Source organism: Pristis pectinata, chromosome 1 (assembly GCF_009764475.1).
Source record: "Pristis pectinata isolate sPriPec2 chromosome 1, sPriPec2.1.pri, whole genome shotgun sequence".
NCBI lineage: Eukaryota > Metazoa > Chordata > Chondrichthyes > Rhinopristiformes > Pristidae > Pristis > Pristis pectinata.
The window spans coordinates 83,912,294-83,926,686 of record NC_067405.1 but is presented as its reverse complement, the minus strand read 5'-3'; the positions used below and the strand labels follow the sequence as shown (position 1 = coordinate 83,926,686).

General features: G+C 45.2%; 1 protein-coding gene across 2 annotated transcripts in view; it reads right to left on the bottom strand.

Annotated features, from left to right (window-relative positions):
- Positions 1–10,319: 10,319 nt before the first annotated feature.
- plekhd1 (pleckstrin homology domain containing, family D (with coiled-coil domains) member 1) overlaps positions 10,320–14,393 on the bottom strand; it is a 77,270-nt gene continuing 73,196 nt past the window's right edge. For both annotated transcript variants that reach the window (XM_052027479.1, XM_052027488.1), the window contains exon 13: positions 10,320–12,781. In XM_052027479.1, the coding sequence (XP_051883439.1) occupies positions 12,630–12,781 (152 nt within the window). In that variant the 3' untranslated portion in view covers positions 10,320–12,629. The remainder of the gene's footprint in view (positions 12,782–14,393) is intronic.

Below are 14,393 nucleotides of genomic sequence, written 5' to 3'. Positions count from 1 at the left end.
TCTACTTGCACTTTTTCCAATGTAGTATATTGCATTCATTGTTCAAGCTTTGAAGAAGTCAAACACAAATTAGGTGACTACTTTGCAAAACACCTCTTTCAGACTGCAAGTGTGACCCTAAGCTACCAGTTGCCTGTCACTTTAATTCTCCCATCCTGTTCCCACTCCAAACTCTCTGACCTTGATTTCCATACTTTTCCAACAAAGTCCAATGTAAGCTCAAGGAACAGTGTCTGATCTTATGATTGCCCAGTTCTGATGGATGGTCATACTCCTGTAGTATCAACTCAGTTTTTCTAACTGACCTGCTTATAATTTCAGCACTCTCTTGTACTTCAGATTTCCAACAATTTTTCACAGTTCCAGCATTGTGTTTTTTTTTCCTCCTCTTCCCTCATTCATCTTCTAGCAAGATCAAATTTCATTAATAAATATTCACTACCATCTCTTGGATGGCATCAACAGCATTTTTGTCAGCTGGACTCTTGGTCTCCAACTAATTGGAGATATTCCCTCTGTTATCTCCACCCCTCCCCTGCTCTGTGACTTAAAGCAAGCTTGTTTTCTCACATTCTGATGAAGGGTCTTCACCTTGAAACATTAACTCTGTTGCTCTCTCCACAGATGCTGCCCAACCTGCGGAGTATCTCTGGCATTTCTATCTCATCTCAGATTTTCAGCATCTGCAGTGTATTGCTTTTCAATTCATTATTGAATTGAACAACCTCAGATAATTAGTTTTTCCAACTGGCTGGATCTGATTGGTGGTCGTTAACCTGCAATATTAACCCTGTTTCTCTCTCCACAGATGCTGTCTGACCTGCTGAATACTTTCAGCATTCTCTTTAATTTTGGATTTCCACAATTGCAGTGTTTTATATCTGACAGGTCCAGCATTCATTCATTCATTCTCTCTCTCTCTCTCTCTCTCTCTCTCTCTCTCTCTCTCTCCCTCCCTCCCCCTCCCTCCCTCCCTCCCCCCATGCCCTCGTTTGACTCCCTCCATCTGCACCACCTCTACACAGATCAGTTACAATGATACAAGTATCACCACCCTCGCTCAGCCAGCACCCCACCCCACCATTTGTGTCATTCAGACTCTTTGCATCACCATCATATCACAGGTGTTCCCTTTGTTCTCTCCAGCCCTCCCTGGTCTCTGCCACTGCAGATTAGGTGACTGCTGAACACCTCCATTCAGTCCACAAAGATGGTTTGATTTCTGTCTTTTCTGAGTACTGATGAAAGGTCATTGACCTGAAGCATTAACTCTATTTCTCTATCCATGGATCCTTCCTGACTTCCTGTCTACCCCACACCATTTTTTATTTCAGACTTCCAGCATCTGCCTTTTTTTTTGCTGTTCAATTTCAGCTTCCACTGCAAGTAGTCACATGAAGCAATGATGATCGTGTTATTGATCAATCAAATTAACCGATTTCTGAATCAGTCTACAATGGACAAAGACAGGAGGTAAGGGAAGTTCCTAGTGTTATAGAGCCATGACAGCTCTGTGTAGAATAACTCAGTCAGTCCTATTTCCCTGCTCTATCCCATACCTTTTATTTCTCTCAACTGCCTTACTTAATTTCCCTCTGAATTCATTGTCTCCATTTCCAATGTCCTCATAACCGGAGTGTTTCTGGTCATTAACACTTGTTCCGTAGATAAGTTCCTCCTCCTTGATCTTCTTACCCACAACTTTAAATCTCTGACTGGAGTTCTTGTGCCATCAGCTAATGAGAACAGCTTTTCTTTATCCATTATATTTAGGCCTTATACACTTTGTACACCTCTGTCAAATTTCCCCTTAGTCTCCTTTGCTCCAAGAAGAACAACTCCAGTTTCTCCAACCTAACTCTGCAGGTAAATTCTTAATCCCCAGAACCAATTGGTTAAATCCCATCTGCATCCTTTCCAGAACTGTCACGTTCTTCCTAATATGTGGTGACCCGAACTAAATGCATGATTTAGTTGTGTCCAAAGCAGAGCCTTATAAAGGTCCAGCATCACTTGCCTGCTTTTGTAGTCAACACCTCTATTTATGAAACCCAAAGATCCATATGCTTGGCTAACTGTTCTCTCAAAATAGAGTTTCATGAGTAGAGTCATACAGCAGGGAAGCAGGCCCTTTGGCCCAATTCATCCATGCCAACCAATTTCCAGCATATATCCTATCCTCTTCAAAAATCTATGTGTATGAACCCCCGAGTGCCTCTGTTACTTACATTCTTAAGGATCATGTCATTAAGTCTGTATTACCTCTCCCCATCCCTTGTACCAAGCGACATCACCTCACGATTCTCTGCATTATATTCCATCTGCTCCTTGTCTGCCCATTCTACCAGACAACCTTTGTCCTGTTGCCATTTATTGCTGTCGTCCTCACTGTTTGCCACAACTCTGTTTGGTATCATCAGAAAACCTTGGAATGTTGCTCTATATTCTAATACCCATTTATATACATCAGAATAAGCAGTCATTCCTAGCATGGAGTCTTGGAGTTCACCACTACCATCCTCCAACCATTTATCATAACTCTGTTTCCTGTTCTTAACCCAACTGTTTATCCAAGATGACCCTCCTAGCCATGAGCCTTAGTTTAGTTAACCAGCCCTTTATAGGGTACTTTACCAAATGTTTCCTTAAAATCCACATTGATAACATCCACTGCAATCTCTTCATCAACATCTTTTGTTAATTCATCAAAAAAAATCTGATTAGGTGAGTCAAATGTGATCTGCCTTGTACAGATCACTGCCAACTCTCCTTAATGGGCTTAAACCTAACTTTGTCCCTGATTATTCTTTCTAGAGTGTACCCACCGATGTTAGTCAGACCAGTCTGTAAATACCAGGGATGTCCACACACCCTTTCTTGAACAGTCACATTTCTCTCTTTGGAATCTTCTGCAGCAAGCCCTTCCATTGTCACCAACCTGCCTTCCGTTAGTAACCTCAGATGCAAGTCTTCTGAGCCAGGCAACTTGTCCTGTCTAACCATAGCCAGTCTTTCCAGCACATCCCACATCAATTATCAGCCCATCCATTACCTCTACCATCTCTGTTGTCAGCATCCTCTTCCTTAATAAGCAACATACTCATTTAGTATTCTAGCCTTGCTTGGGCCTCAAAGTAACTTCTTTGTTCTTGAACTTTCTCTCACTACTCTTTAGATGCCAGAAGATTTTTGAATTTCCTTTTAACTGCCCTTCTATTCTCATTTGAATAATTAAAGACCCCCCCCAATAATGTAATTCATTTCCCTCTACACTCCAAAGATGCGCAGTTAGGACAGTTAATTGGCCACTGTAAATTGTCCCTATTGTGTAGGTAAGTGGGTGTTTATGGTCAATGTGGACTCGATGGGCTGAAGGACCTGTTTCCATGCTGTAGACTCTATGATTCTTATTTGGAGATCTACGAATTCTAAAGGCCTCTAAGTTGTTAGAGGAATGATGATATTAGTGGACTTAATTACCCACATATCACCTGGGATATATGAAGAGAAATTTCTTCTCTGAGGGTTATGAATCTTTGGAATTCTCTTACCCGGAGGGTTGTGGAGATGGTATCATTGAAAGTATTCAAGCCCAAGATAGATGTTTGGCTCATGTGGAACTTGCACGGGCTGGAAAATGAACCCAAGGCCAAAATGGAATCAGCCATGATCTTACTGAATGGTAGAGCAAGCTCGAGGGGCCGTATGCCCACTTCTGCTCTTAAGTTTTGTGTTTCCAAAACCATGAGGTCTTCTCTGATTCCTGGCTCCCTTTGTTTCCTCCCCTATTTTTCTGAGCACTTTGTACCCATGAGTGCTAAGTACTCAGTACCCACAACTTTTTCGCTGTTTCCAGTATTGCCACCACGTATTCCCACATGGCTGCACCTCACTGCATTTATGTCCATAAATTCTAAACCCAGTTATTGTACTCCCTGTAGTTTTTCTTAATCTGCTCCAATCTCATATGGCACTACTTCCTACTTTAGTACTGTCCAACACTCTCTTTTACTTGCCTTGTTCCTGTTTTCTACTTCTATGCACTGGTGCCCACCCTCTGCCAGTTTAGCTTCAACTCTTCTCAGCTACACTCGTGACCATAAGCAGATGAATGTTGGTACCAATTCTGCTGAAGTACACATTACCCTTTTTGAATAGGTGACTCCTGCCTCAAAATGGTTCCCAGTACGAATCATAACGTAATACAGTATGGAAACAGCCCAACTCGTCCTTGCCAACCAAGATGTCTATCTGAGCTAGTCCCATTTGCTTGCATTTGGCCCTTATCCCTCTAAAGCTTTTTCTATCTGTGTACCTGGCCAAATGTCTTTTAGACGTTGTAATTATGCCCACCTCTACCACACTTCCTCTGGCGTTCCATATACCTACCACCTTCTGTGCAGAAAAAGTTGCTCCTCAGGTCCCTTTTAAATTTTTAAATATGAAAGCTTCTGCACCATGCCTCCAGCAGAGATTTCAACCTTAATGTTCACCCCAGCTCCAGATTATCTGATTCTAGCACTGCAATACCTGCCCTCTGTTGTTGTCACTGAAGTGTACCACCATCTCTGGCTCACTCCCTGCCCCTACAAAATGTTCCGTACAGTGTTGGATAGCTTTGAGGAAGTTGGTCCAGAGTGACTTGTTTCTGCAGAATGCTACAGGTCACACTTAATGTACTCAGGATATTGATCCCAAAATGTCATTTTTTTTCTGGGGAAAAAGTCAATTTCATTTGTTGAATTGCGAGAAACTGCAGATGCTGGAGACTGAACTAAAATTGCTAGAGAGATACTCAGCAGGTCAGGAGAAAGAAACAGAGTTGACATTTCAGCTTGATGGTCTTCCACAAGAACATGAAAGCAATTCTTATTTTTGCCTCATTTTTATCTGAATCGATATTAAATGTTTCCACTGGCTTTGGCTGTTTCATTATTTATGTTCATTAATAGGACAGTAGGGACTTTAGGACATCTTTACGCAGAGTCCTCCACCCACCCTACTCCCATCCTTGGAGGTCTCCCAATTATTGTGGTGGAAGATACACAAACCAGCCCACCGTATTTCCCTCCATGGATGCTGCCTGACCCGCTGAGTTCCTCCAACACTTTTTGTGTATTGCTCCAGATTCCAGCATCTGCAGAATTTTTTGTGTCACCGCCTTACCTCCTTTTGAAGATGCTGTTTTGTTGGAATGTGAGTTCTTCTTTTGATCGCCCTCTAAGATTTTCCCAAAATAATGCAGAGAGATCAACACACGCTAGACACTGCATCGTGCCTCAATAAAACACGTCAATTACTCCAACCACAGGGGCCAAGCTACCACTCCTGGGATTCTAGGGAGCCTGAGGGTGGTTTACTACTGAAAAGTTAAGAGGAACAGCAAGGTGTCGACAAAGCTGAGAACTCTATTGCACAGTTTACATATGTGGAGTGAGGAACAGGAATGATCCAACCCGTGCCAAGCAGCGATGATGCCTTGTGTAATCCAACATAGAGCCAACGGAGTGGACATCCCGCTGGGCTGCTCTTACAGAGACAAAAACACCCCGGGGGCATCCTTCCCGTCTGTTGTAAGCGGGCTGCAGCAGCTGTCAGAGAGCGCGCAGCAATTCGCCACACAAAGGACTTTAACAAAGTACTGCCCAGCGAGCTGCAGATGCAGTGGGGCCTTTGCAGTCCCGTCGCAGAATTCCCACAGGACCGAGGCAGTGGATGCGAACTGTACACGCCATTTGCCCCATTCCTTTGCAGTGTGTTGCTCAGAGTGAGCTCCACTCGACGGTCAGACAATCGGCCTCCCTGATTGTGACAATGACACAGGAATCCAGGGTGATACCAGACGAGTATTACAAGTTGTTTAAAACAAATATATTGACACGGTAAATAAAATTAAGAACATTGGCCATGTGAATATTTTTAAATCCTCTTTCCATATTTATACATTTTTCGTTCCCCTCCCCGCCCTCCCATGGATTTGTCACCCCGCCGGCCGTGTAGGAACCACACTGAGGGACGTCTTCAACCAGGCGCTCGCTGACCCGTTCAGGTGCATGTAAAACCATTTCAAACTTTGATAATCGTCGAAAATCGGACGGTTCAGCAAGTGGCTCACCCCGCCCACCCATTCCCAGCCTCCTCACAGCCACGCCGGGAGCCCGTTCCCTCGCTCCTTAAGAACACACCGGGATCTCGTTCCAAACTTCTTAAGAAACGCGCCGGGAATCCGATCCCACGCTCCTTGTAAACCCCCGTGGACTCGTTCCCACCCTCCTTGTAGACACGCCGGGACCCCGTTCCCACGCCCCTGATAAACACACCGGGACCATGATTCCCTATAAAGTCATCGGAACTCCATTCCCGCGCTCCCTATAAATAAACCCGTTCCCGCGTTCCTCGTGAATACACAGCGACCTGGTTCCCACGTTGCTCCGAAACACGCCGGCACCCCATTCACACGCTCCTTATAAACCCCAGTGGACACGTTTCCACCCTCCTTATAGACACGCCGGGACCCTGTTCTCACGATCCTGATAAACACACCGGGACCGTGGTTCGACATTCCATATTAAGTCATTGGGACTCCGTTCCCGCGCTCCTTATAAACGCATCCGTAAGCCCATTCCCACGTTCCTTACGAGTACACCGGGACCCCGTTCCCTCACTCCCTGTAAACACACCAGGACCCCGTTCCCACACTCCTAGTAAGCACACCGGAACCCCGTTCCCACACTCCTGGTAAACGCACCGGGACCCCGTTCCCACGCTCCCAGTAAACACACCGGGACCCTATTCCCACACTCTGTAAACACACCGCGACCACGTTCCCACGCTCCCTGTAAACACACCGGGACCATGTTCTCACATTCCCTGTAAGCACAACGGGACCCTGTTCCCACGCTCCCTATAAACACAACAGGACCCCTTGCCCACACTCTTGATAAAAATACAGGGAGCACTGTTCGATACTCCTTATTAAGACATCGGAACCCCGTTCATACGTTCCTTATAAACATAGCGGCCCGGGTCCCCACCTGCTCGTAAACACACCGGGACCCCTTTCCCACGCTCCTTGGGAGCACATCGGTTCCGCGTTCCCGGGTTGATTAGAAACACACTCGGGACCCTGTTCCCAGCCCCCTTTCGACACATAGATTCCCCGTTCCCACCTTCGTTCGAAACACACCGGGACTCCTTTCCAGGTTCATTGTAAACAAACCGGGACCCCGTCCACCCGACTCACCGAAGTTTGATTAGACTGCAATACTGTGTAACATCCAAGAATAAATGTATTGAATTTGTGTTGTTGTTAGAGGAATATCCTTTCATCCAGAAAGTCTGCCAGTCTGGCACCGCCAAATTCCGGAGGGTGCCGGATCATCGGCCTATCATTCTGCTGATGACGCGCTGTTCCAACACTTATTCGCACCTTGCAATTCACAATCATCTTTTCATTCATTGCTTGTGGGACTTCACTGTCGCGGAAAGGCTGCTATTATTGGCTGACCCTCCCCATACTTTGAACATGCCATTCTTGGAATCACTTTTAGAAAGAACTGCATCTAAGTAGCACCTCTCACAATCAAAGAATGCTGCAAGGCACTCTTTATCTAATGAAGTATTTTCGAAGTTTATTTACTGTTGTGAGGTGGGAAATATGCAAACAACTTCCACATTCCCATGAATGACTGAAAAATAAATGACTGAATTATAGAGTGATGGTCAATGCAGAAATAAGTCCTTCAGCCCAGAATGTCCCCTGCTGAGCAGTAAGCAGTTGGTCTGAAGCTTTCCCTGTTGACTCATGTGCTCCTCTAGATCCTTATTAAATGCTGTGGGAGTACCCATCCGTCACCCAATGTTTTACTGACATTGGTTCAGGGATAGCTATTCGTTAGCACCCAGGGAGAACTCCTTGAATCGTATTTTATATCCATGAGGGAGCCAAGGAGCACTGGGTTCATCATTTCAATTAGCACCCCTCACATTGAAGGACCATTTCAGATCACTGGGAGTATTGGCCCAGGTTTTGCATTCAGTTCTCTGGACAAGGTTCATAACATAAGAACATAAGAAATAGAAGCAGGAGTGGGCCATCCACTCTCCTGTGCCTGCCCTGCCATTCAATAAGTTCATGGTGATCTTTAGTTGTGTGCACAATCCCTGTCTCATGACCAACAGGGAAGAAAGTTCCTTTCCATTGAACCACAAATCCCAGGCCCCAGTTTCAAATGGTCTGTTCTAGGCATGGTTTTACTTGCAAACACAATGCACTTAGTTTCTTTAACATCTAAAAACCTATCAAACTACACTCTGCCTGGAATATACTCAGGAACCGAGCCTCCACAGCCCTCCTGGGTAGAGAATTCCAATGACTCACCAGCTGCTGGGTGATAAGTTTGAATTCAGCCAGTCCTGAATGGCTGATCCCTTACTTTGAGACTCTGACCCCCAGTTCTAGATACCCAGCAAGGTCAGCCCCATTCTCCTTTGGCTCAAGAACCAAGAGCAAAGCCAATAAGCCTTGTAGCACCCCTGAAGATGACCAGGAATGCCAAGGCTGGTCACTCCCTGATCCACAGATGCCAGAACCCTCCAGTTGTGTGCACAATCCCTGTCTCACGACCAACAGGGAAGAATGTTCCTTTGCATTGAACAACAGATCCCAGGCCCCAATTTCAAATGGTCTGCTCTAGGCATGGTTTTACTCGCAAACTGCACAAACCCCAAGACAGAGGAAAACTGACCCAAGAACTATGTTGCTTCTGAAATTAAGAACACTTTTTAATAGTTTCAGTGACTCATATTGGTTTGTTTTCTAAGGTAGGAACTTTTTTTTCATCCAGCATGTTTAAGTTATAATATTTTCAGACATGGTTTATAAAAGTATATATAATTATCAAATTTTAAAGCAAACATTAAAGCATTTTTGTTACATCATCACCACTGTATCATTCACAGTAACATTCCATTTTAAATCCAGTTCGCTTCTGCTTTGGTTGCAATTGGTTACAATTGTACAGCCAGGTCCTGTCCCCAGTCTCTGCTGTATCAGCTCTTGAATGAAATGTTAGGGGGCAAAGGAGCAAAGTCCAGTTGGCACACTCTCCCTCACTAGAGTCAGGGAACTTGGCATGCACAAGCCAATCATGGGGGCAAGATTTAGGTCTGCACAAAGCCAGAGGGCCAATGTGCTACAATATTGCAGCACCCAATGTACTTCAGTTGCATTGTAACACTACAAGGTATGGAGGGGCACATTAGAAAAATCGATGGGGCAGGAGCAGAGATATCAGTAACCCACAGAGTGAAATGGAAAGAAACCACAACTAGATGCTGAGACACAAATACAAATACACAAGAGACTGCAGATGTTGGAATATAAATACTTCCAACAAATACAAATACTTTAGTAATCTCAGTTTGGATAGCCTCAGTAATACTGTACTAACTAAAATAACATTAAGTATAAGTACATTGAAAAGTAAATAATGATTAGATCTTTCAGAGTCCTACTTGATACTGAGGGCATGCCTCTCAAACTGTGGGCATTTCAGTCACATTCTCTCAGAGGAACACAACACTGTTGTTGGGTTCAGCTCAGTCTCATGCTGAGCTGAATACCCTCAACTTCAAAGTAACATAACTTAAACGTTTCTAAATAATTCAGCAGATAACGAGACACAAATTTAATCAGCCATGAAACAAGTTCCTCCATAAACATGATTTGTAAAATGTAATACTTCATTATAATACAGTAACTGCAAAGGTCAAAGGAATATGTGGCTTAAATTATTCTTTTCGTGTTCTACTAACAGTATAGAACACTGTTTGATTTCCACTGTCCTACAGTTTCATTTTTAAAATGTAAGTGGCACACATGTATTTGTTAGAATTATTATTTTATGGCTTCAGTGTCAAGTATCCTTTCCCCGAGAGTGTGATAATGTGCTGACTGCTGTATATGATGGCATTCTAGTCCCAGCTAGGATGGAAATAATTCTCCCACTGATCAGACCAGCAGATTAAATGATCAGGGTTGATTTTACACATATGACATAATGTAACTCTACAACACAGTATTTTGTTGGTGAAATGACATTGATTTTATCAGAAGATACTACTGTAGTTTCAGTGAATTTTGTGGTCGCTGTGGTTTATTCTGAATCTAAATAGACTTGTGATGTTTAGATCTCTTGGATCTCTGGTACCGTCAAATACAATGGGATAAATAGATCTCTATCACATAAATGGCATGTGGGTCTCTCATCATCTTTTCTCCCACTCCAGCTACAGATGCTTTGAGTTTGTGTGTGTGTGTGTGTGTGTGTGTGTGTGTGTGTGTGTGTGTGTGTGTGTGTGTGTGTGTGTGTGTGTGTGTGTGTGTGTGTGTGTGTGTGTGTTTGATTCTGGTCAGATGTTCGGAGTGTGGTTCCTTTTCTCAGAGAACGGTGGAGCTCTGGAGCAGGTTGTTGGCTTGTGCAGTGGAATCTGTCAGATGTTCAAATGAGAGGTGGACCTGTTTCTGGCTGGGGCAGATGGTGAATGCCAGGTAACATTGATCAGGGCTGGAATGGGTTCCTGGACTTGGTTCAATCCCTTGAATGGGTCAGGGACAAATCTTACGGCGTTTTCCTTCAACAAACGGGCCCAGACTTTATCTGGTCTTCACCTTTCCCAGAAAACAGGTAAAAGTGTGTGTGTCATCTTGTTCAGGCTGCATGGACTGAAGGTCTTCACCTGTCCATCATTATCAGTACATTGGGCAGTGGGGTCCCATTGACAGTCACAGACAGAATCAGAGAGAGGTCTTCTCCCAGCTGGTGTAGGGCATCTCCATCGTTGCCCCTTTAGAGAAGCACACACCCTTGCTTCATACATACCTCCCCAATAGGAGGACTTGGGTGACCTACGCTGCCTGAAAGCCTAATGCAGATATCTTCTGCTTGCTGAGCTGGCCAGTTCTTTCTCCAATCTCCTATGTTGCAGTAGAACTTTTTTGAACACAAAAAAGAACCAATAGGAAATGCAGTTCCTGTCACTGATAAGCTTCCAATTGCAGGCAGATTTGGTTGGGATGAGGGAACAGGTAGCCACCAGAGAAACAGGCCCTTCAGCCCAACTCGTCCATGTTGATCAGCTTACCTGAGCTAGGCCCACTTGCCTGTATTTGATCCTTATCCGACTGAACCTTTCCTATCCATGTACCTGTCCAAATGCCTTCTAAAGATTGTAATTGCACCCACTTCTACTTCCCCTGGCAGCTCATTCCACATACCCACCATTCTCTGTGTGAAAAATGTGCCCCTTAGGACTGCTTTAAATCTTCCCCCTCTCACCTCAAATCTATGTCTCTAGTTTTAGACTCCCCTACCCTGGAAAAAAATCTGTGACCATCCACCTTATCTATGCCCTTTACGATTTTATAAACCTCTATAAGGTCACTCCTCAGCCTCCTTTGCTCCAGGGAAAACAGTCCCAGTCTGTTCAACCTCTCTTTATAACTCAAGCCCTCCGGTCCTGGTAACACCCTCATGAATCTTTTCTGCACCCTCTCCGGCTTAATCACATCCATCCTATAGCTGGGTGACCAGAACTACACACAATACGCCGAGTGTGGTCTCACCAATGTCTTGTACAGTTGTAACATTCATCCCAACTCCTGTACTCAGTGACATTGGCCAATAGACCAAACAATTCAGTCAGCAGGATGGCAATGAGATGGAAACCTCCATTGCCCTTAAGTTCACAAGCCCTGATCCTGGCTCGCACAGTGCCTCACCAAGCGTGCAGTCAGTGACCTTGACATATCAATCAGGGTCATGATAACTGCGATGAACCAGAGGGATTGGGGAACATTGTGGACAGATTGTGAGTGCAAAATGGATGAAATAGTTACTGCCCTACCTTTGTGGTTACCCATGGCCTTCCCACACCAGCAGCATAGCACAAACCACCTCAGAAACTACTTTACTTATGCTATTCGAACATGTTAGCTAGACGCGTGACAATTTAGACCTCACTGGCAAATTCACCAGACACATCTCCAGAGAATCCTCTTTTAACTGTTTTAGTTATAAAATGGGCTTATCAATAAAACTTGCTTCTTCACAAGCAGTTTGCTCCTTTTAATTGATCAACTTAATTGTTTCAGTGAGGACATTAGTGTTTAGAATCAAACAGGTTGTCGGTTTGACAGCCAGGGTTGATAGAATGCAAGGTTAAAGTGCAGAGTAAATACTGTCCCCCACTTCCACCCAACCCCAGCCAGGTTTTGGCACTGCTATTTCAAGAGCTGTTCCTCTTTGAACCTTAAATCCCACACCAGGCATCCTGTGAGTTCTGAGCAAGCCGGCCAAACTGGGAAATGGCTTGCACTGTTACGGAGAAATGGGTCAGGATCCCAAAATTCATTTTGGATGAGGTTCTACCTCACCAATGGACAGCAGAGATTTTGGTCAAAGGAGCTTGGGGTTGGATGGAAGACCAGAGGTGAAGCTGAAGAAATTTGTCATATCTACTGCATTAATCTACTCATGCCAGCCAGCTTTACAAAGGTTGGACATTGGGAACAGGTCCTAAAATGTAAGCATCACATTACAGCAAAGCAGGGCTTCCTCTTACGTGCATCAGGACTTTGAAGAACCTTTAAGAGTCATGTACTTATAGACTGTCTCACGGAAACGTCGGTCCCTGCTCAATTTCCTGGCTGTCTCCTTCAGCTCCTCCATATCTTCTTCCCCTTCGCCCTGGGGGACGGCCAAGGAGTGGGAATTGGTCACTGGAACAAAGATGTAGATGAAAAGTAAGGAACACGGACATCTTTGACCAGCTAATAATCCCATGAGCACATCACTGGGGCAACATCTTACATTAAATAGCCCTCTCTGAGTTGGGGGCAGTTGGAGGGACAGTGAGGCACACATTTCTTGCCCTTGCTGATTGTTAATCAGCTGGCCTATTGCTGGGCATTTGTACATCTACTCCAGGGCAAGGTCATTCCCCACCCCCCCCGACCCCAATATTTACATCGAACTAACCTTCCTGATGCCCTGATCATACAGCTTATGATCCGTGTGCAAAACCATGCTCAGGGTGAACAGGCTGCCACATTCTTCAAGTTACCACAGCAACCACATTTAACAGTCTTCCTTTCCTCATAAAATAATCTGCTCATTCCCTGATCGGTTGAGTAAACTTTCTCTGAGTTGTTTCCAAGGCATTAACCTAGCATAATAACCTAGCAGCAAACAATAATGTTCCATTAACTTTCCTAATTACCAGCTGTTCCTGCACACTTGTCTTTTGCAGATCATGCACTAGGACACCCAGACCCCTCTGCATCTAAGAGCTTTGCAATCTCCCAGTGCTGGCTGAGGTGGGAACTTCCTTGCCATTGGCTACTCCCACCTAGTATTTATGATCCCTGGACTTCCAGCTGCGGCTCAGAAGGTAACTGAACCACAAGGTTGTCAATTGAAGACCATCTGCAGGTCTCAGGTGCCAGCCATTTTAATTCCCCTCCCCATTCCCACACTGACCTGTCTGTCCTTGGCCTCCTCCACCACCAGGGTGAGGCTAAACACAAGCTGGAGGAACAGCCCCTCATATTCCTCCTAGGCAGTCGACAACCTGACAGCATGAACATCGAATTCTCTAATTTCAGTTAACCTGTTTCCCATCTATCCACCCTGACCTACTCAGATCCTCTCACACACACCCTTCTTTCCAAACCATTCACCCCCCAACACCCCAGCCCCCATCACCCTGTTTCTTTCCCCCCCTCCTCCCACTCCATCTGCCCATCACCCACACACTCCTCCCACTGGGCTCCCCCCCCCAGTTCCCATCTCCCCCCCCCCCCACCTCCCTCACTCGATTCCAGGCTCCACCTTCCCCTCCTGTCAGCTTCCATCACCTGCAGCCCTTTGTCACCCCCACCCGTCACCTCCCAGCCTCTGTCGCTATTCCCACTCCCCCCTCCCCCATCTGCCCATCACCCCTCCTCACCCGGATCCACCTATCACCCGCCAGCCCTTGCTCCACCCCTTCCCCTCACCTCTTTATACTGGTTATCTCCCCTCTATTCTTCAGTCCAGATGGAGGGTCTCGGCCCAAAATGTCGACTGAGTACTATCCTGTACTACAATCTTTGTACCATTCTGTTGTTTTAAACTCGTCGCTGTATTTATCATTACCATGTTTACTGTTTACTCTGTGAACACCCAAGCGAAGAATTTCATTGTACCCTGGTGTATATGACAATAAACTAACCTGAATCTGTCCATTTCCCTCCACAGATGCTGCCTGACCCCCTGAATTCCTCCAGCTGCTCGTTTTTTTGCTTCAGCATAAAATCTCATCTGAAACTCCAAGGCAGTGCTTTGGAAGTC